The 25556-nt window shown below is 49.6% G+C and overlaps 13 protein-coding genes across 16 annotated transcripts; 10 read left to right on the plus strand and 3 right to left on the minus strand.

Moving 5' to 3' along the window:
* The first annotated feature begins 279 nt into the window (after positions 1-279).
* On the plus strand, positions 280-921 carry H257_11425 (polyubiquitin). Its single transcript, XM_009838342.1, has one exon. It carries the CDS (start codon positions 350-352, stop codon positions 773-775), a length of 426 nt encoding a protein of 141 aa, XP_009836644.1. The 5' UTR covers positions 280-349; the 3' UTR covers positions 776-921.
* A 421-nt stretch (positions 922-1342) lies between these two features.
* Positions 1343-4958, minus strand: H257_11426 (hypothetical protein). 3 transcript variants are annotated; one of them, XM_009838344.1, is made up of 11 exons: positions 4046-4958; positions 3582-3949; positions 3312-3385; positions 2667-2812; positions 2403-2533; positions 2216-2323; positions 2033-2119; positions 1941-1972; positions 1698-1878; positions 1522-1591; positions 1343-1444 (listed from the first exon to the last, which is right to left on the minus strand). In XM_009838344.1, exons 1-9 carry the CDS (start codon positions 4941-4943, stop codon positions 1854-1856), a joined length of 1869 nt encoding a protein of 622 aa, XP_009836646.1. In that variant the 5' UTR covers positions 4944-4958; the 3' UTR covers positions 1343-1444; positions 1522-1591; positions 1698-1853. The 3 variants fall into 3 exon arrangements, with proteins under 3 accessions (XP_009836646.1, XP_009836647.1, XP_009836645.1); XM_009838345.1 differs by having other exon boundaries at positions 1698-1889; XM_009838343.1 differs by lacking the exons at positions 1343-1444; positions 1522-1591 and having other exon boundaries at positions 1645-1889.
* Positions 4959-5418: 460 nt separating this feature from the next.
* Positions 5419-7010, plus strand: H257_11427 (hypothetical protein). Its single transcript, XM_009838346.1, has 2 exons — positions 5419-5996; positions 6057-7010. Exons 1-2 carry the CDS (start codon positions 5450-5452, stop codon positions 6911-6913), a joined length of 1404 nt encoding a protein of 467 aa, XP_009836648.1. The 5' UTR covers positions 5419-5449; the 3' UTR covers positions 6914-7010.
* An 858-nt stretch (positions 7011-7868) lies between these two features.
* H257_11428 (hypothetical protein) lies at positions 7869-8726 on the plus strand. The gene has a single exon (XM_009838347.1). It carries the CDS (start codon positions 7944-7946, stop codon positions 8601-8603), a length of 660 nt encoding a protein of 219 aa, XP_009836649.1. The 5' UTR covers positions 7869-7943; the 3' UTR covers positions 8604-8726.
* A 411-nt stretch (positions 8727-9137) lies between these two features.
* On the plus strand, positions 9138-9556 carry H257_11429 (hypothetical protein; the record flags this gene model as incomplete). The annotated part of the gene is made up of 2 exons (XM_009838348.1): positions 9138-9419; positions 9497-9556. 2 exons carry the CDS (start codon positions 9138-9140, stop codon positions 9554-9556), a joined length of 342 nt encoding a protein of 113 aa, XP_009836650.1.
* A 1042-nt stretch (positions 9557-10598) lies between these two features.
* On the plus strand, positions 10599-11463 carry H257_11430 (hypothetical protein). The gene has a single exon (XM_009838349.1). The coding sequence runs from the start codon at positions 10632-10634 to the stop codon at positions 11349-11351; it is 720 nt and encodes a 239-aa protein (XP_009836651.1). The 5' UTR covers positions 10599-10631; the 3' UTR covers positions 11352-11463.
* A 679-nt stretch (positions 11464-12142) lies between these two features.
* On the minus strand, positions 12143-12975 carry H257_11431 (hypothetical protein). The gene has a single exon (XM_009838350.1). The coding sequence runs from the start codon at positions 12961-12963 to the stop codon at positions 12247-12249; it is 717 nt and encodes a 238-aa protein (XP_009836652.1). The 5' UTR covers positions 12964-12975; the 3' UTR covers positions 12143-12246.
* Positions 12976-13762: 787 nt separating this feature from the next.
* H257_11432 (hypothetical protein) lies at positions 13763-14736 on the plus strand. Its single transcript, XM_009838351.1, has one exon. The coding sequence runs from the start codon at positions 13801-13803 to the stop codon at positions 14650-14652; it is 852 nt and encodes a 283-aa protein (XP_009836653.1). The 5' UTR covers positions 13763-13800; the 3' UTR covers positions 14653-14736.
* A 311-nt stretch (positions 14737-15047) lies between these two features.
* On the plus strand, positions 15048-15923 carry H257_11433 (hypothetical protein). Its single transcript, XM_009838352.1, has one exon. It carries the CDS (start codon positions 15093-15095, stop codon positions 15768-15770), a length of 678 nt encoding a protein of 225 aa, XP_009836654.1. The 5' UTR covers positions 15048-15092; the 3' UTR covers positions 15771-15923.
* A 1065-nt stretch (positions 15924-16988) lies between these two features.
* Positions 16989-17789, plus strand: H257_11434 (hypothetical protein). The gene has a single exon (XM_009838353.1). The coding sequence runs from the start codon at positions 16999-17001 to the stop codon at positions 17632-17634; it is 636 nt and encodes a 211-aa protein (XP_009836655.1). The 5' UTR covers positions 16989-16998; the 3' UTR covers positions 17635-17789.
* A 982-nt stretch (positions 17790-18771) lies between these two features.
* H257_11435 (hypothetical protein) lies at positions 18772-19620 on the plus strand. Its single transcript, XM_009838354.1, has one exon. The coding sequence runs from the start codon at positions 18820-18822 to the stop codon at positions 19471-19473; it is 654 nt and encodes a 217-aa protein (XP_009836656.1). The 5' UTR covers positions 18772-18819; the 3' UTR covers positions 19474-19620.
* Positions 19621-20009: 389 nt separating this feature from the next.
* On the plus strand, positions 20010-24048 carry H257_11436 (hypothetical protein). Its single transcript, XM_009838355.1, has 2 exons — positions 20010-22220; positions 22954-24048. The coding sequence occupies exons 1-2, from the start codon at positions 20171-20173 to the stop codon at positions 23961-23963; spliced, it is 3060 nt and encodes a 1019-aa protein (XP_009836657.1). The 5' UTR covers positions 20010-20170; the 3' UTR covers positions 23964-24048.
* On the minus strand, positions 24027-25527 carry H257_11437. 2 transcript variants are annotated; one of them, XM_009838356.1, is made up of 3 exons: positions 25301-25527; positions 24879-25230; positions 24027-24815 (listed from the first exon to the last, which is right to left on the minus strand). In XM_009838356.1, exons 1-3 carry the CDS (start codon positions 25370-25372, stop codon positions 24133-24135), a joined length of 1107 nt encoding a protein of 368 aa, XP_009836658.1. In that variant the 5' UTR covers positions 25373-25527; the 3' UTR covers positions 24027-24132. The 2 variants fall into 2 exon arrangements, with proteins under 2 accessions (XP_009836658.1, XP_009836659.1); XM_009838357.1 differs by having other exon boundaries at positions 24027-25230.
* Positions 25528-25556: the final 29 nt, after the last annotated feature.

Consider the following 25556-nt stretch of genomic DNA (forward strand, 5'->3'; position numbering starts at 1 on the left):
TGAGGGCAAGGGCATGCATGTCGTCGTTCTTGCAGGCATCAATTGATGCCTACAAGACCCAGCCGGACTGTGATTGGTCTATCAAATAATCAAGCGCGTTCTGATTGGAGCCAAATTCAATTCATATGAGCATTGGATTGGCTATAAAGCAGTAGCAATAACGCATCGGATTGGTGGAGAGTTGACGTTACTGTAAGCTTACGATTTGTATATGATACAAACATCCAGTGTGCAAATACCGAGTTTTGACTGGTTGTTGGTTTTACTGGTTGGTTGGTGGCTGGGTTGGGGCGAAAGGTGGCGGTGGCCCATGTTCAGGTTATTTTTGCAAGGTAGCGCAGGTTGAAATATGCAGATTTTCGTCAAGACTTTGACTGGGAAGACCATCACGTTGGACGTGGAACCGTCCGACTCGATTGACAACGTCAAGCAAAAGATCCAAGACAAGGAAGGCATCCCGCCTGACCAGCAGCGCTTGATCTTTGCCGGCAAGCAATTGGAAGATGGCCGCACCTTGAGCGACTACAACATCCAAAAGGAATCGACGTTGCACTTGGTGCTCCGCCTGCGCGGTGGTGGTAAGGTGCACGGTTCGCTGTCTCGTGCCGGTAAGGTGAAGAACCAAACCCCCAAGGTGGCCAAGAAGGAAGACACGAAGAAGCAAAAGCGTGGCCGCGCCAAGAAGCGCATCCAGTACAACCGTCGCTTCGTCAACGTCGTGGGCGGCGCCGGCGCCAAGAAGTTGGGCCCCAACTCCAACGCCCCCAAGAACTAAGTTGTTGATCCAACTCTGTCCTTGTCGACCTTTGCATAGGGGAGAGCGAGCGACTTCTCTCTCTCTCGGTCCTTAGCACACCTTGTTTAATACAGCATGCCTCGAACGTGCATGTTTCCGCCGAGTTTCAACCCTCAGCTGCCTCCTTTGTGTGTGTCTTTGCCGGGCGCATTGTCGTCGCATTCCAGGACATGTTGCACAGACGCTTCATTCCTTTCAAGCCAGACTGTTCAACCCTTCGTTTGGGTTTGTGTTCCAAGCAAGCAGGTTGGCGTACGAATGAATTCAGTAGGCACGACGTGTAGCCAGCTAGCTAGCTACAGCTAACGGTGGAAGCATGGCCAGTTCCTGTAGCGTGGGCATGTATGTACTCACGAATATCATCATTCAGCCTGAAAGTGACCTATGGAAGGCATTGCCCCGAACCCAAGACGGCACTTGAGTAATTGTAACATTGTTTAAGTCCTAGATTGATCACATACACGTAACTTAGTATACGTATCGCACTTGCTTGGTAACTATGGGCTTGTTTATCATATCGTACGTACTACATACTAGAAACTAGTAGTACATTAATATTAGTTAACGTTACTTGAAGTGATGGGTGAGGTTATGAAAGCACGTTTGGCGCAGCAAGTCGACTTGTTTTTGCGACTTGGCGCAATTCACCTACAAGTTACCGTCATCGGTCCATCCACCAACCCCTTGATCGCCCCACACTCACCACTCAACTTACATGTACGTACCGTGGGGATGATCTTCGTGGGCTTGAACGCTGTAACGAACGCGCACAATTCTTCAAAGCTAGAGTGTTCGCTACATAGCCGCCATCATCATCATTCTCGGCATTACGACACACTGCTTGATATCCGCAGGGGTATTTTTTCATAACCAAGATGGACCTATACATGTACATATGTACCTGTACGGGATGCCGTAGATGATGAGCTTGCCGTCCATTTGCATGCGCGTAGACGACAGCTTGTGCTTTTTGCCTGAAAACGTCCACCCCGTGGGCTGGAATGCAATCACTTTGTGGAAGCGCAGCCGGTGCTTGGTGAGAAGCCCCCCCATCACGTCAAAGTTCAAACTGCGCATGGGCACTACATGCAAGCTACACGAGGCATTCCTCACCACGCAGAAGCAGATGAAATATGCTACGTACTTTGTCGCAGACGACTCGAGTGTTACCATGGCCTACGCCTCACGCTGTCACATACATGCGTATATATATATCACTAGGAATGCACTGCTGACCATGTCTTCGTCCGGCCAGTCAAAGCACGACAGAAGCGAGTACTTGGATCGCTCGACGTATACCTTGCGTTGTAAATGCCGAGCAATCTAATATATTTCAATGAATAATAATATATATATATATATATATATTGGAAATATATTTTTGTGGGAAAGAAAACACAAATAGATGTACAGACGTACATCCATAAACAACCGCTCTTTGCCTATCGAGTACGACCCAAACAAAAACAGCGCTCGGTCCGCGTCGTGCAAATTCACAAGGCGCTTGGCTTCGTCGATCGCGACTGTCTACCATGGTACATATAGATATTTATCACTTCAAATATATATATATATATATATCACTTGTAGGGCAAAGTGTACTAACTTGAGTGGGGTGGCAATGCTGTGGTTCGCAATACGTCGTGTCTAAGTACACGCCGTCCAGTGCCGGCGATTGGTGCGCATATCGCATCAGAAATCGATTGTCGAGCATGGTCGGGTCATATCGAAAGTCGCCTGTGATAACAAAATATATTCCCATGTGAACGCTATTAAAAATAATATATATTTATGGATGTGGGTTGGGCTACACCAATATATATATATATGGTGTTTTTGACGTTCTATTGATATGATTTTCATGCCACACCTGTGTGCAAGTACGTTTTGCCGCCGCGTAGCTGAAACAAAAAGAGCGCCGCGCCAGGACAATGGTTGGCTTCGATGAGCGTCACTTGTCCTTGCTGGTCGGCCAGCACATGCGGTTGATTCAGCGGCAGCGGATGAATATATTTCCTGCACAGATAATCAATATTATTTATTATTAATACCATTGCCAAGCAAACACCTCAAATCCAAATCATAGATTTTAACACACATACTTCGATAGCAACGTATAGTAGATAATATTTACAATATTAATGTTGTGGACTCGGTACAAGTTTCCAGACCCCCGTCGAATAATCGAATATCGCGCTGCAGAATTGAATAATCACGAATCGACGCGATTGGCTAATCCAATTTTGAGTGGATTTGATTGGCTCTTACAGAAAGGACAAGTATATTCAACCAATCAAAACTCGAGCGAGAATCAATATTGATGACTAAGCAAACCACACGAATTTTGAAAGTTCATAGCGAATTCACAATACCTTTGTCAAGCAAAATTGAACCAACTCATGTCTCTTAACACTCGTACATCGATAGTAACAGATGTACATATGATTTAAAACACTATTAATACCATTGCCAAGCAAATAGTAACTCTTTAAATCACAGATTTTAGCACACGTACTTGTTGACACCGAGGCAGAGCAGCACCAACTTGGCCGTCACGGCCGTGCAGTAGATCACCCCCGCGGAAAACGACTAGACATATGAATTCATTATCATGACGAGGAACAAGACTACGATCTCAAGATCGCCCTTTTGAATGTTTAGAACAATGAATGATAAGAATAATATTTATAGTACGAAATATATATAAAATATCTTCAAGGTGTTTTTTAAGTGCAACACATACTTTTGTGGAAAACTATATAGTCTAAGTACATTGTCAACGTACTTTGGACAGACCAGTGTAATGGTCCGAGTGGAAATGCGATAAAAAGTACACTTTCGACAGCGATGGCTTGGCATATTGGAATCCGTCGACGACGATCGACGAGCCTGCGATGAGTTTGTACTGCGGACACGGCATGCCCTCCTTGGACTTGAAGGACCAAGCCCCTCCCCCTCTTTGTCCTCCTGATGGCTTGCGCTTCTTGGACGAAGGAGGGGGCGGCTGCAATATCCCCATAGTCGACGTGGGTACTGTCATGGACGACGTCTGGGCGTTCTTCATGAGCATGTCGAAGGCATTCGGGGTCGAAACAGCGGGCTTGTTAGTGGCGAGATCGACTTGGGGGGGCGGCGAAGGGGCTTCGTCGTCGTCTACAAGGCCCAATGCTGGTGTTAGAACTCTACACGTTGAGTACGTCGAGGCAGGGGATGCAAGAACGATGACAATATATATATATATATATTTACCAATGCGCAACGTGTGCAGAGTCACGCCAAACCGGCGACCGCATTGTTTGACGTGATTCACGCGCTGCGAAGAGGTTTTGGTCACGAGGTCGACGCCGCATACGGTGCAGGGCATGACGGCAGGCGTCGAGGGTGCAGACTGGCCAATATGCGTTATAGCGACCGAAGAAGTCGCTGAGGATCTGGCTGACGTTGCTTTGTTGTGTGCAAACTGTTCGAGCTGGTCCAAACACGCATTCACGTGCTGCAGCTGGCCTCGTTCGTTGAGAAACGTAAGGACCTTCCCACATGAAGGACATTGCACTGCTGGCGATTGTAGTGACGACGAGGCTACACGAGGATGGGAGCTGATCGGGCCGACGATACGTTGGGTCGCTGGGATGATGTCATCGTCGTCCGAGTCGGAGAACGCAACGACGGCGTCGGCGTCTTGGCGTGATGTCAGAGTGGCATCCCGACGATTCGAAGGGGGTGTTGTGATTTTGACGCACGCCGCTTGTATGGCCTCTGTTGAAGCAAAGGAGTTGAGGGCACGAAATTCAGTGGCGCCCAATGCTGCTTTGGGTGTCGGTGAAGCACGGAATACTTCGATCACTGGGTCGGCTTTGACATCACTTAAACGTGCCAATTCTGATGAGCAATGGTACGGCGAAGTAGCAGCAGTGGATGCATCCACTTTTGGTGCTGATGGCAGGTCCAGGCGTCTTTCGAGATCTTCGTTGATTGCTGGGGTGGTTGATCGTGGTGGACTGAGTTCATCCACGGACCAGGTGTGCATCATTGGGCATTCAGTGGTGCTGTTACGCTGAGTTGCCGGTGGTGCTGCTGCAGTGGGTTCGTCGTTGTTTACCACCTCCTCATCGCAGTACCGCAGGGATAGTAAATGGCGCCGACTCATCTTGAAGCAGATTTCATTCCTCACGCGGCAAAGTCGGGCAACAAGTTGATTGGATGAAATATGTAGCATTTAGACCAATGGATGCTGCGCTTGGATTTCGACATAATTCACAGTCCAAAAAGCGCATAACGTTATATTGGGACGTTATATTGGGTCCACAACCAACAGCAACCTCCAGTAACGTTAGCACCATCTCTAGCTCAAAACTAAGACGAACCTTCGTGTTCATGCCGCCTACGCACTGTCATTGTCCTGTCCACGCAGTCAATCCAATTGCATCGTTATCCAAGCTTAACGTTATTGCCAAACAACGTGAACTATTTTTGGCATTGTATTTTGACTGGAGCCAGTTAATACTCAAAGCATACAAAATGCAAGATATGGTGATGTCATTAAAGCACGTTTTATTCGCTTTGTCATTGAACCCATGGAAAAATCTACCAATCAGCGCCGCGATGCTGTTGTCGTCTGCTACCAGGATTCCAACGAGTTTTCGAAGCGACAGCATGACCGATGCTCCTCAGACCCCCACGGACACGCATGCGTACACCAAGGCAGACTCATCCACGAATGCCACCATCTCGCCATTCAAGCGAGAACCTTCCCCAGATTTTGAGCCTGACAACACAACCCCGCACAACACTGCTAAACCTCAGGAATGTCCACCGCCAGGCGCCGCCACTTGTGTCCGCAGATTTGGTCGGTGGTACGTGGGCGACAAAGGAACAACGGGCAAACGGTACTGCGGCGCGCGGATATCCCGTGGTCCGTTTATCTGGTTGCATGTGGTTGGAGTGTTTGTTGTCGTGGCGTTGATCGTGATCCCGATTTTCACCGCTGTGGTCGTGCCCAAGATGATCCAGGCCAAGTTCGACGAAGCCATTCGTCTCAACCCGTTCAACGAGGTCAATCGAAGTGCGCCGTCGTCGATTCCGCCGACATCACCATCATCAGCTTCGTCGTCGATGCCTTCGAGCTTTGAGGTGTTGCCAGACGGCAGCGCTGCCGACTTTCGATTCAACCTGACATTGGGACCTCTCATGAGCATTGGCGGTATGCTTGAAAATCATAATACCAGCCACCTATCCTCACGCGTCGATGATGTATCTGTAGGCACGGTGGAGCTGGTAGGCCCCACGACGTTTTACATTGCCGACACGGACGAACACGAGTGGGCTGCAGTCACCATCTTGCACTCGGTGTCGTTCCCAGTGTCGTCGGCCACCCACTTGTCCATTCTGGGCAACTTTAGTGTCTTTGACACCCCCAGTCAAGCGTGCATCGACGCCATCTTTCCCACAAAGACCATCGCGTTGGTCATTCACACACAGTGGACGATTTCGTTTTGGGGATTCAACTGGTACCGCAACCTGCCCCTACATTCTCGCTACGACATGCCGCTGTCGACCACGCTACAGGAACAGTTTGACCATGTCATGCAGCAGCATCCGTTTGCTTCTTCGTCGTCCCCCAAAGGCACGTCATCTTTACCGCCATCCCCATCGTTGAATAATCAGAGCGTGGCGGGTGAGTCCACGACTGCGACGACGTTCGAGTACTTTTCAAAAGGCACTTTGCCGTGGAACTTTCGCATCAACACGACGATCGCCAACCTCACCGTCCTCCCGGGCATCGTCGAGATCGTAGGCCCGACTGTGTTTGCCATCTCAGACGTGAAAGGCAAAGGCTGGGCCAACGTCACGTTTGACTCGGTGTTGTTCCCGCTCCACAAAACCACACGCTTGTCAGTGTATGGGAACTTTAGCATTTACAGCCTCCCCACGCCCTCGGTCGTCGCGGCCATCGTCGCCACCAACCAGTTTGTCATGGTTGTCCATACTTGGTGGACCATCAAAGCGTTTGGAAACGTGTGGTTCCCGAAGCTGCAGCTGCAGTCCCACTTCGACCTGAATTCAGACACAGGCGCGCAGTTGTGGTCGTCGATCAAATGCAGGATCTACACTTGTTAACAGACGTGGACGATCTAGTTGTTGTTGTAGTACAGTATGTGGGAGGCATCGGAAACATATTAGGGAAAATGAGGGAAGGAGATGAACCCATGGAAATACTTATGGCCATATTTTTTCCAGCTGCCAAATTTATTTCCCTGATTTGAAACGTTGCCCCCATTATGGACCCTTATGGAAAATATGGCCATTACTTTCAGTTTGCATCGACATTGCTATTTCTACACACTCGGTATCCCAAAATCGTTGGTTTACATGCAGAAACAAGAGCATTTCGACGTGGAGGGGGGTACACACGTTGGCGCTAATCGGTAAGAATCATGTTGGCAGTAGAAAACAATCGCTCGACGATGTTTGAAGTTCATGACTTTCAGTTGCAGGCGCCTCAGTTGAAACTGAGGTGCTCCTCAACGAACCAACAGCCAAAGCTTCGTCTTCAGTCAACGCACTGATGTTGCCATCCATGATTATGAAAACACCACTTTCCAAGCATGGATTGTTGACGATGTTTGCGCCGAAGCCCCGAAAGTTTTCATGGTCGAAGCGGTTTGTGTTAATCGATTATTGTTCAGTTGGCCAAGGGCTCTGCCACAAATGATCGATTGACTTTTCGCCATATTTATAATATGTATGTAGTACACTACTGTAGTGAGCTTTGAGAGGCCAGAGGGATATTTCATGCCAACTGGCTACCGAATTTTAGAGAATTCAGAGTTAAGAAGCGTTTTTATATTTATTATAATTACTTAGTGAAATACACTTAGAATTCAACATTAGGTAAAAAACAATTAATTTCGACTTCTAGGGGCCTGGCCACTTAGCTCTTGAAGCGCCGTGGAAGAATGCGCAGGTCGTTCATAATAGCCAATGATTTGTTGATTATTATCTGCATATTGGCCTTTCCATACAAACACCAAGTGTCATGGTCAATTTAATCGACCAATTGCACGAAGATCTTGAGGATGTTTCCTGGTTTCAGTGCGCTACCGTGTTACTCGCTGGCATGCGCTGATGCGGCATTTTCCAAATCATCATGATGTACGCAACCGGTCAAGGCAACATCGTGGACAGAACTGCTGCCGGTACGACTTCCGAGGACTTGACGGAAGGTAGCTTTGCATCCAACAGTGGCTGGTGGAGCGACGACTCGGACGAGGGTGAACGCCATAGCATCATGATGGACACTGGGACGACAAAGCTACCATCGCCGCCTTCTGAATCCATGGCGTCGTACCTGGACAAGCTATATTGCATGCTGGAATCGTGCCCTGCGACCGTCGTCTCGTGGTCGCGACATGGCACAGCGTTTGCCGTGTACAACAGGGACGTGTTCGAGACCACCGTCCTCCCCCACTACATGTCCCCAGTCAAGTTTGATAGGTTCGTACGACAGCTTACCTCGTACGGGTTCCGCAAAGCCAAATACACAGTGAACGGGATGGCGGTGTGGGAATTTCGTCACCCGAACTTTGTCAAAGGCCACCAGCAGCAAACTATAATCCGTCGTCGAGGTCGCGGGCCACGTGCCGCCCCTGAGGTGCCTGCTGCAAGACTTAATCGTCCACCAGACCGCCAGCTCAAGTCGGCGTTGATTGACATGATGGCCGTGGTGCGGAACCTCAAGTCCGAGTTGGCGGACACAAAGGCGCTGGTGATTGCATATGCTCGATTGCATCATGGCAATAAGGAGTAAATCAAATTGTATGTAAAGTCACAGGTTATTTAGGTAAAGAGGTCTTTACTATCTCGATGTTTTCCACATGGGAAACCGGTGGGAGTACACACCGATGGACGTAATATACAGTTAACTGCCCAATCGAGGTCTTTCATGTTGTAATGTACAATCAATTGCCTTCCTCAACTTGTGCATTGATTTGGCGCCTGTTGAAAGCAATCCTCTTTAGACAGCCTTAACTAGAATCTCCATTGGATAGGCGGTGCATTATTGCAGGTTTCGCCATAGATTCACATGAGGAATAAATACTACGTACGATTCAAAGTAGTATTAAGCATTTTAATGTCTATGTGAACGAAAAGACTTGGGTTTAGGAAGCTTCGTTTGCATGTCTTTATAAAATAAGAAAATACTGTACCTTGGATAATTAATACCTTACAGCACGTGTTCCAAAAAATGTCCACAATGATCATCTTACGTCGGAACGTCATTTATGAGTACAGTAAAAGTCCATGACCACGTGTGCAAGCACTTTGTGTTTGCGCTAATTCGATGAGCGACATGAACGAAGATGTCGTCGACAACGAAGACGAGCCTTTGGGGGCAGCTGTCCCTGACATCCCCGTAGGCATACTCCCCGACTTGAACCACATGGAAGGCACATATTTGGAAAGACTGTACGCGATGTTGGACCAGTGCTCGCCTGCAATAGCGTCATGGACCCCCAACGGCACAGCATTTGTTGTGTACGACGTCGAAGCTCTGGAAGCCACGGTCCTGCCTCAATTCTTCAAGCCCATCAAGTTTGCATCGTTTGTGCAGGCACCGCAACTCGTACGGGTTTCGTAAAGTCAAGTGCGTGACAGAAAGCTCCGTGTTGCATGGGTTTCGTCATGCGACGCTGGTACGAGGGAAAGCGCACGAGGCGCATGCTGTTCAACGCCGCCAGCGCCCCCGAAGACCCGACCTAACACCACCCCCTACGGACGACGTGTTACTGCAAGAAGTCATGGCGCAAGTTAATCTATTGCGCAACGACATGGCCACCACGAAATCCATGCTGAAGACCCTTCTCGAGCTAGAGGACCTGAAATAGCCAGTCTCCGGTTCTCGGTGACGAAATGCTAGGCCACTAAGTAGCATCCATCAACCGTACGCGCCCGAGATTTGGCACTACGTCGCAGCAACGTTGCACGAAATCCTCGTCGCACTTCAAGATGTATAACTAATTCATGACAATGAACTCTGATTCAGTCCCCAGTGTGTGTGCTGTGCACGTGTCTGAGAGGCACTACATGCATGCATTACATGCACTATTCATTGGCAATTCCGTGGACTCTTGCTTAGCTGGGGCAGTGCGGACTCGATGGATGACTTATTTACGTGGTCGGATCAAAGAAGTTGAAGCACCACTGTTGTTCATGTGTCAAATCGCCCACAAGCACCAAGAGATGCCTATATTACCCATCGAATTTTCCAGAGTTGCGACTTTGTCATAACGTCGCAAGGCTCAACCACTTGGGGGGGTCAACCGGGCAACAATGCGGAAGACAACTGACCTCAAACCAATGAATGATCTTGACCAAGTCTAATATGGTGGCTGTGGGCTATATACGATGAGGGGGGGTTGCCTCTTCTCTGGAATACTACGATATATTCCCGAGCTGGCAGTCAATGTGTCGTTTGAAAACACTACTCAACACCAGTGTTGATCTCACAGGACCATCTTAGTTTTTGAATTACATAACGTGAGCAAGGTGTGCCTCGATGACGTTCCGTCGTGAAATCACACATGGATATCACACCTTCGACGGCATGTTCCGTCGTGAGGGGTTGATATTCCGGCCTTGGGCATTTAACCTCTTCAAAGAACATCGTGTACTTTCAATTGAAATATCTTGACTTGACAGACCAATTAAAGTCTGACTATTAAAATAACAGGTGCACTCAATCCCCCCCAGCTGTTTGGCTGGATTTTTCGCCTTGCTTAGGCTATGAGTCCATTTTCAGGACCGCCCATATAAAAATATTGCCCTCGCCTTTGTCATGGTATATCCCGACAGCATGGACGCCGACCTGTCCGAGTTTCTCCTGGAGGGGAGCTTTGAGCAAACGTCGGACGACGTCGGAAGCAGCGACGACGCCATCGATTACGACGCATCCACAGAATCCCATTTGAATCAGTATGCTTTCCCCGTTCCCCGTGTAACCATTCAAGAGGAGTTCCATGCGATGCACCGCCCGAATTTTGCAGAACGCACCACAAAGTACTTGGAAAAGCTGTACACGATGCTGGAGCAATGCCCCGAGTCCATCGCGACGTGGACCCAACACGGCCGTTCGTTTGCTGTCCTCGACGCGAACGCCCTCGAGCGCACCATCATCCCCAAGTTTTTCAAACCGATCAAGTTCGACAGCTTTGTTCGGCAGCTGAACTCGTATGGATTCCAAAAAGCCAAGTACACGGTCGCCAACAAAGCCGTGTTTGCGTTCCGACACGCCAACTTCGTCCGGGGAGAGTCCCACCTGCTCCAAGCCATCCAGCACCGACGCCGAGGCAAACGAGAACAACTCCTGACGGCCCCCGTCGTCGTTCCCGACAACGTGGTGGTGGTTGCAGCTCCATCTCCTGACGCACCCATCACATTGGAATCAATCGTGTCGTTTGTCCGAACACTTCAGCAGGAACTGGCCGACACAAAAACTCTCGTGCATGCCCTCATGGCTTGCCAGCCGCTCCCTCCAACTTCACCTGATCGATCATAGTGTAATCCCTCCCAGTGATAAGCGCGATAAACTGACAATTGGACAACCATGACTTGTCCCACCAAGGACTAAGTAGCACTGTACTGTAGAATGAGATAAACTTCAACGACATACTTCATTAGTACGTACTAGTACACATCAGTGCAGAGCATTTTCAGCTCCAAACTGACCAGTCAAGTCCCTTGGACACACGATCAAACGATTCAGCAAAGTGAGGAGGTACTTGAACCCTTTCGACATGATTCCTGTACTTATCATTGCCTCAACACGTCGGCAGACTCCGCATGGTGGTATCTCGACTTTTGACGACGCTAGTTTCATATCAGTATGGCATTCATCTGTTCCGTCTCCGACGGATATGTAGGTTCTGCAGGTCCATGAATGGTGTATATCGTTGGTTGACGACGCATCCAGCCAACCAGCCTTGCATCATCCATAGTACATACATGTTGATGGTGCTGCTAACAGGACTAAGCGCGGCATGTGGTTTGTGATCTCGTGCCGCACGGGTTGGCAATTTGCCAAAAAGGACATGCGATGATGTTCCGGCCTGTAACGAAGTTCCGCCGTCACACACCCATTGCAGCTGTACTACGTTCCGTCCCTGGCGTGCCATGTTCCGCTGTGCCGAGCGCAGGTATTTGGTATTTTAAGATTGAAAGTGACTAAGCAACAATAAAACTACGGATTAAAATTGATTCAAGTTTCCCCGCCGCCTGTTTTTCTGAAACCACCCTGACGTTTCTTCAATAATGGCCTGTTTTTAACAGACCTTTCATTTTCGATTTCGACCAGTCCACCCCAAGAAGTCGCTGCTTCTACCATCATGCCGTTTGACCACCACCACCACCACCACTCCCTCCTCCTCGACTCGACCGACGCCGACATCACCCAGCTACTGAACGAAGGCATCTTCGAGTACACGTCGAGCGGCGCCGGCAGCGAAGACTCGATGGACTACGACGACGCGACGTTCTTGGACGTGGAGCCCATCGCCACAACGTGGAGCAGTGCCGACGAGAAACAATTGTCGGCGACGACGCTTCAAGACCTCAACTTTGCCGAACGCACGACCAAGTACCTGGAGAAGCTGTACGTGATGCTGGAGCAATGCCCGGAAGCAATTGCCGCGTGGACGAAGAACGGCACGTCGTTTGCCGTGTTCAACAGCGACCTGTTGGAGAAGACGATTTTGCCCCAGTTTTTCAAACCCATCAAGTTTGAAAGCTTTGCCCGACAACTCAACTCGTACGGGTTCCGCAAATCCAAGTACAACCTCCAGAACAAGGTCGTGTTTGAGTTCAGCCACGGGGACTTTGTGCGCGGTCAGTCGGACCAACTCCAGTCCATCAAGCGCCGCCGACGCGTCAAGCGCGGCAATGCAGCGACTTCGTCTGTGGCAACGATACTGCCAGTTGCCGAAAGCCAAAACGGCGACGTCCAAGCCACCTTGCGCGAACTCATGTCGTTTGTACAGTCGCTTCAAGCTGAACTCGCAGACACGAAGGCTTTGGTGCAGAACCTGCTGGAGAAGAAGACGGTGGCTATTTAACGCCAAGCAACCTTGACTCCATAGACTCGTTAGGTTCATTAACTTATTTAACACGCCCATTTGCTTCCTCTACTCCGTGTGTCTTTCCATGATGCACTTCAGAAACGTCCATGCGATCCGTCGGCAGACGGCAGTTTCGCGTCCTTAGGGTATTTTACCCCGAAACAGCACTCAATACAAAGTACTTGTATAAAGCCATACTCCAGGAAATCACCTTAAACAGTAGATTCGACCTTTCATTTAATCCTAGTTCTAAGCTTGGGCGATCCGCCTTGAATCTATAATATTTTCGAATCTACGCGAATGACCAACGTACGAACTTCCCCTATAACGTTATTTGGTTTTACTATCCTTGACAGATAGATCTATTACTACTGTCGAAGTAATAACGTTAACAGCAAGTTAACTTCGCGTTAACTGTTAATCACACATTTCGCTCGCTGCCTTGTGCTGAAGCAATATATGTCTATCCAAAGGAACCCAATGCTGTCAGCATGCAATCAATTCCAACGCGAATACTGTCGACAGTCGATCGCAAACCTACGTTGGTCGATGCACCACAGTGAATGAATGTCATATTTGTTTAAAGATTGCATGTTGTCGAATTACCTCTCTAAATATATACCTTCATTATTGCATGTAGTTTACATTCAATAAATGCTGTTGTTTTAAATTAACTTTGTATATGTATGGAATTGAATAAAATGACTTTGACACACGCATGTGAAAATTTATATTGTGTGCACCTACTTTTAGGATTCAACACCATGTGAAGTAAAATCGTGCCACCGTACGCGCCACATTCGCCATAACTTCCATGGAGAACATCCAGCAAAAACGCTTGGGGCATCCAAACCTGTCAGACTCTAAAGTGTCGCAAACCAAAATTTGCAATTCATGCCAGCGTCACTTTTCACTTTTGCACATTCGCCAAACATGGACGACAACACCCTTCGACACAGCCTCGACACCGCGTGCGATGTGGACATTCAAGAACTTCTGATGGCATGTCAAGTGAATGTACAAACGCTCGACTTGCTACCCTCCGAGTTGAATGTGCAAGATCTCCAACTCGAGTCTACCGACGTGGATATTTCCGCTTTGCTTGCCGACGACATATTGGAGTATTCGACCGGTGACGACTGGCTCGACATGGATGGCGAGCTGCTGATCGACACCTACTCGTCTGACGAATCGACGGACCCCATTGACGTTGCCTCGGACTCTCTCGACCATTCGACGATCAATCAAGGACCCACCGAAGCATCCGAGAAGGCCACGATCTACCTGGCCAAGATCCACAGCATGCTGGAGCAATGCCCTCCCGCCGTAGCTGCCTGGACAAACGGTGGCTCGTCATTTGCGATTTACAATTGTACTACCTTGGAGAAGACAATGCTCCCGCTGTTCTTCAAACCCATCAAGTTTGAGAGCTTTGCCCGCCAGCTCAACTCGTATGGCTTCAAGAAGACCAAGTTGCTGGCCAGCAGGACTATTGTGTACGAATTCAGCCACCCCCGTTTTGTGCGTGGTCAACTGGACCAGCTTCAAACCATCAAACGCCGCCGTCGACGTATGCAACGGTTGAGTGCACACGGCGTGGAAGACATGACCGATGGCGAGTTCCGCGCTTCGTTCGGTGACATGGTTCGGTTTGTGCAGACGTTGCATGCGGAAGTGGCCGAAATGAAGAATTTGGTCAAGTCCATCGTCGAGTCCAGCCAAAACGGCAACCTCGCGGCGCCATAATGCACTCACTGTCCATGACAAGAACAGGTTGAAATAATTTATAAAAATCAAATAACTCTAGCAATGTACTTGCTCCCAGATGCCAGCCATGCATTATATTTTCATGTTCCTGTGCCTGCCACGAATGATGTGCACTTTAAGGCAGTTCTACCTGGTACATCGATTTGAAACAACGGATGAGGACACGATGGACACGAGAATTATTGGTCGGCAAAGTTGTCATAATAACTAATATTTTCGCTCAAATTAATACGTACAAGTCCTAGACTAGGTTAAATTATGCAGGTGTATGACATCGACTATCCGTTGGAATATATCAGGCATATTATGTCAAGAAAGTACCGCTTTCTATTTATAGAATTTCTATCAAGCAAGTCCTGTCCACGACGGTGCGAGTGACATCATGCTTTATCTCCAACCTGTGCACAATCCAATTTGCCATGATCCTGGACACCAAAGTCGTCGAGCTGCAAGCTACAAACCAAGGCGGCATGCAGACTGCACAAGGTGACGACGAAACGAAAGTGGCACAAGGTGACGACATTGACATGCCATCATCGACACCTTTGAACTCTTCCCCACGCCAACAACTGCTTGGAACGATCCACATCGAGTTGCGTTCGACGTACTTGCAACGATTGCACAACATGCTCGAGCGTTGTCCGGCGAATCTCGCATCGTGGACCACCGATGGCACGTCCTTTGCAATTTACAACCCCCACGCGTTGGAAATGCATGTTCTGCCCCAATACTTCATGACGACCAAATTCACAAGCTTTTTACGCCAACTGTCGTTGTACAGATTCAAAAAGACACATTACACCGCGTCCAATGGGGTCATGGCGCTGCGATTTCAACACAAACAGTTCACTCGAAACGACCCCAATGCGGTGGTGGCAATGGTGAGGCGATATAGAGCACGGCCGTCGCAGTCAAAGGCGCAACAGCACAACGCTGTATCACGAGAAGAGCTGAAGGCCATCTTGATCGGACTACTCGAAAGTGTTCGTACCCTTCAGTCGGAGCTATCGAAGACCAAGGCATCCTTGCTCGCTCAACACAACGAAGCGAAACATGCCTCAGAAAATACTAGCGTCCAAAATGTCCCAGGACCTTGAACTTAAAATTGGATGTCCACAATCAGGCGACAAGCGTCGTTTACAGTTAATTCGTAACGACATCCCGCCGAACTTAGATTGGAGACACTCAGGCGACAATTCTGCCGAAAGAATTGTTTTAAGAGAATAAATATCTCGACTGATATCGACTGATATCTAGCTCAGCTGCACACTCGATAGCGTCTACGAAATGATGTGAGATTGCTGCTTGGTGTCGCTCACAACGTGGCATGTTACGCTATCAAAACAGGAAGTTTCACGTACAATCATAAACTAACTGTCATTCGCCACATGTACCCAGGATGGCAGAATACTGTATTGTGTACGGTAGTGAACTTCATTGCGTTATGACAGTCGACTTGGTGCGTAAAATCCAAGATGACATTGATATTCGCATATAATTTGGAGCAATTTAGTCAGCTCCAAGATCTTTTCGTCGTTGGCTCTTGAAATCTAATGTTAACTGGAAGTAACGATACGTTAGTGTATGCGGCCAGCTCGCAATTCTTTTCCATGTGCTAGTTTGACGGAGTTAATAGCGGTCACTATTGTTTCACTGATCATCGCAGGCTGATGTTTCTAAAGTTAAACGAACTATTATTAATAATACCAATACCTGTACTGGCAGTGGCTAAATTATTAATAGTTAGCTTTAACAATCACCGGTTTGATGTGAAGGCGATATCGACGGAAATAGAGATCTTCTCTATATGTAACGTTATAGTTACATATAGAGAAGATATATGTAACTATAACGTTACATATAGAGAAGATCTCTATTTCCGTCGATATGGCCTTCACATCAAACCGGTGATTGTTAAAGCTAACTATTAATAATTTAGCAAGTGTTGTACTATTAGTTATAAATAATACGTAGTACTATTAATAGTAGTACACTAACCGATTTCACTTTTAGTTGTTAATAGTACTCCGGAGTATTAAAATACTATTCGTACTATTATTAATAATAGTACCGGTAGTACACTACCGGTAGCCTTTCACAACGTTCCAATCGATTTCATTTACCTGGACAGCACGCGTAGGACATGGAGTTCGGCATCCGGAACTTCGAAATACATCACATTTTTGGATCGATTGTTCATTGGTTGGAAATCGAAGTCACAGTTCCAAGCGAGACCTGCATTCCGCTTCACCAGAGTGCTTGTTGGGGCCAACTGTCCAGGTGGCGCGTTCACAATGCAGCCACATTCGATTTTGCACACACCTCATGACTCCTCCTTTTGACGATCTTGGAGATATCTCCGACTTCCTACGAGATGGTTTGTTTGAGTACGCTTCCAGCGACGACTCGGCCAACCAGCTCCACGCCTCGTCAGCCTCGTTGTCGCCGCCGCCGCCGCGCTCGAGCCGATCCTCCAGCGTTGACGGCCACGACGACGACGAAAAGTCCGCGTCGTATCTGCAAAAACTGTACGCGATGCTCAACGAATGCCCTCTGTCTGTGGCGTCTTGGACCTGCAACGGCACCGCGTTTGCCATTTACGACCCCGAATCGCTGGAAAAAGTTATCATTCCGCAACACTTCCAGCCCATCAAGTTTGAGAGCTTTGTTCGACAGCTCAATTCATACCGCTTTAAGAAGTCCAAACTCGTGTGCCCAGACACTAGTACCGTGCTTCAGTTCCAGCACAGCAGCTTCGTCCGCGGCCGCCCCGAGCTTATGGAGTCCATCAAGCGACGCCGACGGGTTCGACGCACGGGACCGAAATCTGTCCAGGACATGAACGATGTGGAGCTGCGGACGGCTATGACCGACCTCGTGAAGTTTGTGCAAACACTGCACACTGAGCTCGACGAAACCAAAGCACTCGCTGCTTCCCTCGCCGCGAAAAAAGCCACTTGACGACGCGTTAGGACTCGATTTTTAACTTATGTGTAGCAGTACTATATATCCTGAATATACGTGGCAGCATGCTGCACAGTGTTGTCACTTCAGGTTGAAATTGTACTACCCGGTATTAATAAATAAATACATGTATTAATAGTAATAAGCCTTAGCTTCAACTTGCCCTATTGACTTTCGAACAATAGTACAGTAGCTTGCAAAATGAACATGCGGTTGGGAAAAGTATCGCAACAATTAATCTTTTTGCCGAAACGCTCATATGGCATGAGATTACAACGGTAAGTCACAGAGTAACGTGAACGATTCATGGTAAGGTTATGGGTGGCGCTGTAGAAGATCAACGTCGAAGTATTTACATAGTAGTCCTTCGTAGTACGGAGGTGTACCAGTGCATCCTGTAGGGAAGAAGAGTATGAAGAACGTGTACGATCATATTGCAGCCAGCCACAGATATTCACTCTCAACTCTGGGGCCAAACATATTTCGTCATTTCAACATCAATGGTGCAAGGACAACTTATCCCAGGTGTCAGTCAACAAACCTCCATATGTTGGTACATACCTGTCTTTTGCACTTTGCAGCAGAATTCTATTCAATCATCAGAGGGCTGTTTCTTTGGCTACCTGTAGCTGGGCCCCCCCAACAGCCCCCTTAGGTATACGCAATGCTCATTCCTAAAGGGGTTAGCAATAGTTAACCCCTCGATAAAAGGCAACGGTAGGGTCAAGGAGGAATTACAATCGAAACTCGGTCGACCGTGAATGTGCAGAAACAGGTGTTGTACTGTTTCCCAAGGAATTAACCTCGATAGTGGCCCTTGTAGCATTGACATCGTTGAAGGTATTCCAACTCATCCCACTCCATGTCCGGGGCAGCACGTAGGACAGTGAGAAATGGGCCAAAAGGCGGAATGTCAAGTACCCGTTCAAGGCGAAAGCACTTGGAAAATGTAAGACCAGTCACATTCCGACTTAACCTGCATTCCGGACTTTGCAATGATATATTTTGAATATCGCAAATGCCCATACAAATCGTAAGATAGAGATGAATAAAAAGGCGAAAACAAACTCCAGAGTGTAGGTACATTTTCACAACCGGTCGGGTTTTTGCAATCGGATCAAAAACCGATCATGTCGTCGTTGGACAGGACACTGCCATTATCCAAATCATCAGCAGCTGCTCATGAGCCACATCGACGTCTACATTAATGACCTCCTCTTGGATGGTCTCCTGGACTATGTATCATGCGACTCCATCAGCGACGACTCCCTCGACGGTGCCTTTGCAACGGACTCGTCCGGCATCGAAGACACGTGGAAGGAAGAGTTGCCAGCGAGTGCCATGAAATCGGAAACTCCCGACTCGGCTGACAAGACCACCAAATACTTGGAGAAGCTCTACTCGATGCTGGAGCAATGCCCCGAACACATTGCCGCGTGGACCCAGAACGGCACGTCGTTTGCCATCTACAACTCGGACGCGTTGGAGAAGACCATCATCCCGCGCTTCTTCAAGCCCATCAAGTTTGAAAGCTTTTCGCGCCAACTCAACTCGTACGGGTTCCGCAAATCCAAGGTCGTCGTGAGCGACGTCGTCGTGTTTGAGTTCAAGCACGCCAACTTTGTCCGCGGCAAGTCGGACCAACTCCTGTCGATCAAGCGCCGACGCCGCGTCAAGCGAAGCGCCACCAAGTCTGTGGACGACATGAACGACGACGAACTGCGCTCGGCCATGACCGACTTGATGGGGTTCGTGCAGTCGCTCAAACAAGAGCTGTCGGAAACCAAGGCCCTCGTACAATCCCTTGCCAAGGGTGCCAACGTCGTCGTGCTGTGATGGAGGGATCATCGATGTTAGAGTTAGGGACGTATTTAACAGTTAACTGTAAGCTAGTATTTCAAGACACAATTCATCTATGTATCGATAGATGAATGATGAATCAACCAATAAAAATAGGTGACAATGGATTGAATTGATCTGGTGGTTATTGTCGATTTTTGATACAAATTTGGGGAGGCGGTGAAATCGAATCGCGCCGACAGAACCGATACACAATCGATCTGATTGGTTGAATTTCATTGAGAAGGTTTTGATTGGCTAATAATTTTGAGCTCATCTGAAGTAGCCAATCAAATCGATTTAAATTCCAACGAGAAACCACAACACGAAATTTCACTCGAAAGCGCAATAGTATTATACCTACTATGGTTAATAGTATGATCGACCTCGAAAACCATCCCCACCTGACGAAGGTAGTGCTCACGCAGTGTGAGCTTGGTGTCATACGTACATACATGTGAGTCGCAGTGTTGTAGCGAATGATGAAGACCAACTAGGAGGCTGGAGCATGTTCAGGCCATCGGTTTTGGCGGGAAATGGATTCATATAAGTACGATAGGTTAAACAAAACAACGTGCGGCCTTTTCGGTAGTCACATTGTCCAAAGTAAGGTTGGGAGCGACGTTTAATAGTATAACGCATATAACGTAAGTACCCAATATTTGCATTTTCGTCGTGTTCAATCAACGCGGCCATGTCGTCGTCGTCCCCAGAGGTCGTGGGCAAGGCGATCCCACGCGACAACGGATCCAACGGAGCAGCCGACGCACTTCCTGCGCTGAAACATAAGAAGAAGTCCAAGAAGAAGAAGAAGAAGCATGGTGGGCTCCTTGCAGTCTCAAGTCCATTGGGACCAGTGGCCTCGAATGGACCAGTCGTCGCAGAATTGCCAATCGCGGCGGCAGCATCACCCATTCAACTTCGAACGACCAAAACGAAGAGCAAACGCAAGTCCATCGTGCAAGCGAAACGACCTCTCGAGAAGGCTTTGTCGGAGGTCGAAGTCGCGTCGAAGCGGCCTCGTGGGGACGACACGGTGGACGTGGCGGTTGCAAAGCCAACGTCATTCGAGGACGCTGTGCGATTCATGCAAAAGCATGTCAAGCAAGGCGATAGCTCCGAGAGCGACGATGACAGGAGGAAACCACCAGCGACCAGATCCTTCCCAACGCAAGGCCTTCATGCTGCACCAGGCTCGGACGACGACATGCCACCACACCAAACCCAACGAGCCAAGACTAGTGTGAAACCTGTCAAGGCCATGACGAAGAACAAGATAGCGACGCCCACGGCTCCTATCGTCCAGCGAAGCGATGCATGGAAGGCCGACAGGACGACGCCTCCTGCAGTGCGCGTGGCATCGTCGAAGCAGCCGACAGCAGCGACCAAGAGGAGTGCGGCGGGGACCAAGGTCAAGAAGGGCGAAGACGCCATGCCAAGTCGCGTTCTCGTCAAGGGGAAGCAAGCTCAAGCCCAGCCTAAACGCGAACCAGCATACAACCACGGACACGCGTTGAGCACAGTCATAGGTAGGAAGCCTTTGGTGGTCAAACTGGCCACAGCAACTGCGAAACCACCACCGGCATTGGAACTCTCCAGCGAGTCCGACGACGACAGGCAATCTGCTGCGCCCAAACCTACCGACCAAGTGACACCGGCCGCAGCACAGAGCACCTCGTTGGATGCGTTGTTGCTACAGAAAACATTGCATTTCCCAACAGACAACTCGAGCGACGAGTCCGATAGTGCGGCGGCATTGCCTCGGACGTTCCACCTCCCGCAACCCGACGACGACGACGACGACGATGACGTGGACACAAAGGAAGCTTGTCGACCAAAACCACCAGCGTCCAGTGGCCACACCATCATGGGACGAGCATCAAGTGAAAAGTCAAATGCCCAAGTTGTGTCGTCCAACGTTGCCAACAAGACGCCGACGCGGCCAAGCAGCGCCAGATCCGACACGGATAGCCACCAGAAGGAACGTCTACCTTCATCGCGTCCCCACCACACACGACCAGTCTTCGACGCCACCCCCCCCACTTCTGTAACGATGCAAGGCGAAGGCGGTAGCGATTCCGAAGCCGAGGCCGTGTTGACCCCCCAGAAATTCCGCGCCGCAGATCCAGCGTCCTCGGATAGCGACGTGGCGGAAGTCAAGGTGACAAAGCGTCCATCTGCCGCGCCCGCAAGACGTTGGACGAATCGACCCACCGTGGTGAGTTCCCCCTTGGCATCCAACGGTACGACAATCTCCAAGAAACGAAAGATGGCGCCGCCCACCGGATCTGGTGCTGCCATGCTCGACGAGGCCGTGAAAGTGATGCAAAAGAAACTATATCCAACGCTGCAAGGCACCACCGGCGGCACACCAACGACGACGTCGGCCTTGTCCAAGGCGGGCAAAACTACGTTCATGAACGCGCTCATCGACTCGGCGGCGTTGGATCAGTGGAATCTCGTCGAAATGGGGCGGCTCGTCCGCCTCTTTTGCCACCAGTGGGGCTGCAAACGCAAGAAAACTGCTCGGTTTCTCCTGCAAAACTGCCCCGAGTTTGTCTGCGCCGAGTTCCTCGAAGGGCTTAACATCACCCTCAAAGTCGACCAAATCGTCGGCCTCATGCGACGCGGGTCCACGTCCATGGCCGGGTTCGGGTCCAAGCTGTGTGCGTGCATCGAGTCCGACATGATTCGCCTTGGTGACGACGCGTTCTTGGCGTGCGTAGCCGACGTCGTCGATCTCGGTACGACCTATCCCTTGATTGTTTCTATGTTTATTGGGTGTATGTTAGCATGTTAGCCATGCTAGATATTGTCTTTCTTTTACCGAAAAATTCGACTTTTGTCCGGATTCGCCAAATCTATCGATCGATTCTTCGTTACTGAATTTTATATGTATGTAAAAAGGTGTCCTGTGGTGATTGTTTTAACATTAATTCAAGTCACACACTAATTTGACGTTGATGATGGTTTCCTGCAATCTGATTGGCTAAATCCTTCTGTCAGTATACTTGTATCCATTTGGTTGTGTCGATGCATTCATTCTCCATATCGCTCCAGTTTAGAGTAAACACAACAATATATATATATATATATATAACAAGCCGCATGTATATATATATATATACATGCGGCTTGTTATGGATGTGAACGTAATCATGCCTAGTAGAGTCTGGTGGTTTTTTAATGGCGACGACGACTTTTCACTTGTTACATCATATGAACATATCAATATTTTCTACAACAAGACCATTGCAACCACATGACGCAACGAACGCATCAGTCTTGATTACGTAGCCTAGCAGAGGCGATGATGTATGCGTGTACAGTTTAGTTGTTCTGGTGACGCTGTATATGATATTTGGTGTGGTGTATGGGAGCCAACCAAGCATACATCCACATCGTCTTGTGTTATCTTGTTCTGGTGACGATATCTGATGTTGTATGGCGGCTGACTCGTCGACGACTACGTTGTAGCGACGATGACCCAAGACGAGATTGCCGACTTTGTGTCGCCGTTGATCGAGAGCGCCAACTACATGGCCGACGCGTGCAAGCTGCTGCACGCTGTGTGTGAGCACTGGCCCGTGGACGTGATGCAGTCGTTTGTCCAGCGCGTGCTGCTGCTCAACGCCGTGTTTGACGACCTCGAGGGCGACCCCGCCGACATGTCCAAGTACTTTCCCCACTGCGCCTTCGATCTGCCGAATCGTATGCTGCGAGACCTGGAAGACATGGACGAGAACGGCAACTTGATTGACTTTTGCACGGGCGAAGATGACATTGAGTACGAACAGCGGACCAGCGCCGATGAATTGGACGCCCTCGACGACCTCATCGACAACTCGCCCCAAAAGAAACAAACCAAGGGAGCAAAGAGTGCGAACGACGACAGCAGCGACGAGCCAGACTCGGACGACGACGACGATCCCCACGTCGTGCTGGGCGACGAAGGCTCGGATGACGACCAGGTGCAGCAGTGGCATCAAGGTCCAAGGTCGAGTATGAATCGTCGTCGAAAGCGGAGTATGTTTATACTGGACGAAGCGTCCGAGGAAGAAGAGTACGAGAGCAGCGACGACGAGGACGACAACGACATGGACATGGCAACGTACAACTCGGACGGTGAAATGGCTATGCCCGGAGACCGATCGAATATCTATGCTGAGCAACCACATAACCACGACCAGCACGACAAAAGCTGCTCGGAAGACATGGACGTCGATGAAGGAGAATACACAAAGAACCGTGGAGGTGCCGACTCTGAAAGCGACTCTGATGACGTGCAAGTCGAAGGCTACCGGGATGAGGAGGACGAGGAGCCGACAGTCGAAAGCGCTAAGGCTGGGGCGGATGGAGGGAGCAGTGGCGACGATGTCGCAGCTGATGGGGACTCTGAAGACGGCGAGCAGGCCCAAACAGAGTCCCAAGACGATGTAGCAAGCGGTGGAGAAAGAGATAGTAGCGACGACGACGACGACGAGTAAATGAGATGTTGCCCCGGTTGTATCAACATTTTGCGGACTTTATTTGAGCATTCGCAAGGATGACAGAGGACAATGTTGATTGTTGACCACACATAATTATCACATGTAGATCGCTGAAGTGTCCTACTAGTACTACTACGGAATTGTACGTAGTACTTGGGTAGTAACCCTAACTCGACAGCGCAAACAGCGCACTCACACGAGACCCTAACGACAGCCACTTGTGGGACGCCGATGTCGTCGTAGTAGTAGCACTACAAGCCCCCCAGCCAAAGACGGTCGTGGCACTCCCTCGTGGACGGGGACTCAACAAAGCTCGTTCTTTCACGCTCAGGACGTTCCGGTGCACCACTACAAAAGGGGGAGGCAGGCGGTGCTGGTCGTTGTCAGTTTGGTGGAAGTGGAGGACACATGCGTTGCGGGGGGCTTGGCGGAGAATGCACTCGACGTCCAACAGTCGGAGGTGCTTGACGGATCGCCCGTTGAGCCCCACAAGGCGAAAACCTGGCGCGAGGTTGCACTTGCGCGCGGCTCGGGTCACTGCGTGGATACGGATGTGTCCGGACGCGGCGGCAAAGCGCAGAAAGCACATGGAGCCGGCCTCGAACGCAGCTTCCAAGGCAGATACAACGTCGTGAAAGGGCATAGCGGAGACGTCAACGTCGTTCACGCGAAGCAGCAAGTCGCCTTTGGAGAGCACGGCGTGGGCTCGGAGGTCCTCCTTGGACACATACTTGACGGCCGCAGCGCGCGTCGCCCCCACGGGCAACAAATACATGGGCAGCGGAGTCATCGAGAGCACCTGGACACACTTCTGGCGCGCCAAGTCCGGGGGCTCCACGAGCGACACCCCTACTCGGAACCATTGAAAAAAACAAGCACGACGGACGAGGATCGATCGTCGGCTGAAGGTACCAAGCCGCTCCCCTTTCCAAGGGAATGCCAAAAGGCTGCACTCCAACGTCCGCACCCAACGCCGCCGCCGCACGCAGTCACTATCCCGTGCGGACGTGCTCGTGTCATGGACATGGACGAGGTGGTCAAACGCTGCGGCGTATGCCCATCCATTCTCGTCGCATGGACCTGTCAAGCACGGCCGCCACCGATCCGACCACACGTAGCCTGGCGGGGGGGGCAAGTGTTTGGGAAACCTGTCGCAGCTAATGCTGCCGTCGCGGCACGAGAACGTCGGAATGTCGCCCAAGTACTTGCGGTGCCACTTGTGGTCGCGACGTCGTTGGTTCTGGAACACTTCGACGACGAGCACCTACACCCCCGACATCAATTGTCAAGGTATGCCCATTTCTCGAGTTGATGGGGGTTGACGGTAGCTACACCTGTTTTTTGAGGAGAGGCAGCGCGTTCAGACGCTGTGCAAACTTGACCACGCGCCGTGCATCGGCGTCCATGACAGCCACAAAGTGTCTGCGTTTGGCTCGAAGCGACTGACTGGGGGGCTAGACACGAAATAACCCAAAGTACAAACAAACCATGTTGGATTGGTATCCAAGATGGATGAGACGAACGTCATGGAATCAAAATCTCACGCCCTTTCATCGATTACTTGCTACCAACTCATCTCATGTTTTTGCT

Source organism: Aphanomyces astaci (assembly GCF_000520075.1).
Source record: "Aphanomyces astaci strain APO3 unplaced genomic scaffold supercont1.34, whole genome shotgun sequence".
Classification (NCBI taxonomy): domain Eukaryota; phylum Oomycota; class Saprolegniomycetes; order Saprolegniales; family Verrucalvaceae; genus Aphanomyces; species Aphanomyces astaci.

Coding starts and splice junctions, on each gene's coding strand:
- H257_11436 (XM_009838355.1), top strand. CDS start 20,171: ATGTCGTCGTCGTCCCCAGAGGTCGTGGGCAAGGCGATCCCACGCGAC. Junction 22,221..22,953: donor AGCCGACGTCGTCGATCTCG/GTACGACCTATC, acceptor ACTACGTTGTAG/CGACGATGACCCAAGACGAG.
- H257_11426 (XM_009838345.1), bottom strand. CDS start 4,943: ATGAGTCGGCGCCATTTACTATCCCTGCGGTACTGCGATGAGGAGGTG. Junction 3,386..3,581: donor ATTACACTGGTCTGTCCAAA/GTACGTTGACAA, acceptor TCATATGTCTAG/TCGTTTTCCGCGGGGGTGAT. Junction 1,890..1,940: donor CTCGAGTCGTCTGCGACAAA/GTACGTAGCATA, acceptor TGCCTCGTGTAG/CTTGCATGTAGTGCCCATGC.
- H257_11433 (XM_009838352.1), top strand. CDS start 15,093: ATGATCCTGGACACCAAAGTCGTCGAGCTGCAAGCTACAAACCAAGGC.
- H257_11425 (XM_009838342.1), top strand. CDS start 350: ATGCAGATTTTCGTCAAGACTTTGACTGGGAAGACCATCACGTTGGAC.
- H257_11435 (XM_009838354.1), top strand. CDS start 18,820: ATGAGCCACATCGACGTCTACATTAATGACCTCCTCTTGGATGGTCTC.
- H257_11428 (XM_009838347.1), top strand. CDS start 7,944: ATGATGTACGCAACCGGTCAAGGCAACATCGTGGACAGAACTGCTGCC.
- H257_11432 (XM_009838351.1), top strand. CDS start 13,801: ATGCCAGCGTCACTTTTCACTTTTGCACATTCGCCAAACATGGACGAC.
- H257_11430 (XM_009838349.1), top strand. CDS start 10,632: ATGGTATATCCCGACAGCATGGACGCCGACCTGTCCGAGTTTCTCCTG.
- H257_11437 (XM_009838357.1), bottom strand. CDS start 25,372: ATGGACGCCGATGCACGGCGCGTGGTCAAGTTTGCACAGCGTCTGAAC. Junction 25,231..25,300: donor TGCCTCTCCTCAAAAAACAG/GTGTAGCTACCG, acceptor TCGGGGGTGTAG/GTGCTCGTCGTCGAAGTGTT.
- H257_11434 (XM_009838353.1), top strand. CDS start 16,999: ATGACTCCTCCTTTTGACGATCTTGGAGATATCTCCGACTTCCTACGA.
- H257_11427 (XM_009838346.1), top strand. CDS start 5,450: ATGACCGATGCTCCTCAGACCCCCACGGACACGCATGCGTACACCAAG. Junction 5,997..6,056: donor ACCTCTCATGAGCATTGGCG/GTATGCTTGAAA, acceptor ATGTATCTGTAG/GCACGGTGGAGCTGGTAGGC.
- H257_11431 (XM_009838350.1), bottom strand. CDS start 12,963: ATGGGCGTGTTAAATAAGTTAATGAACCTAACGAGTCTATGGAGTCAA.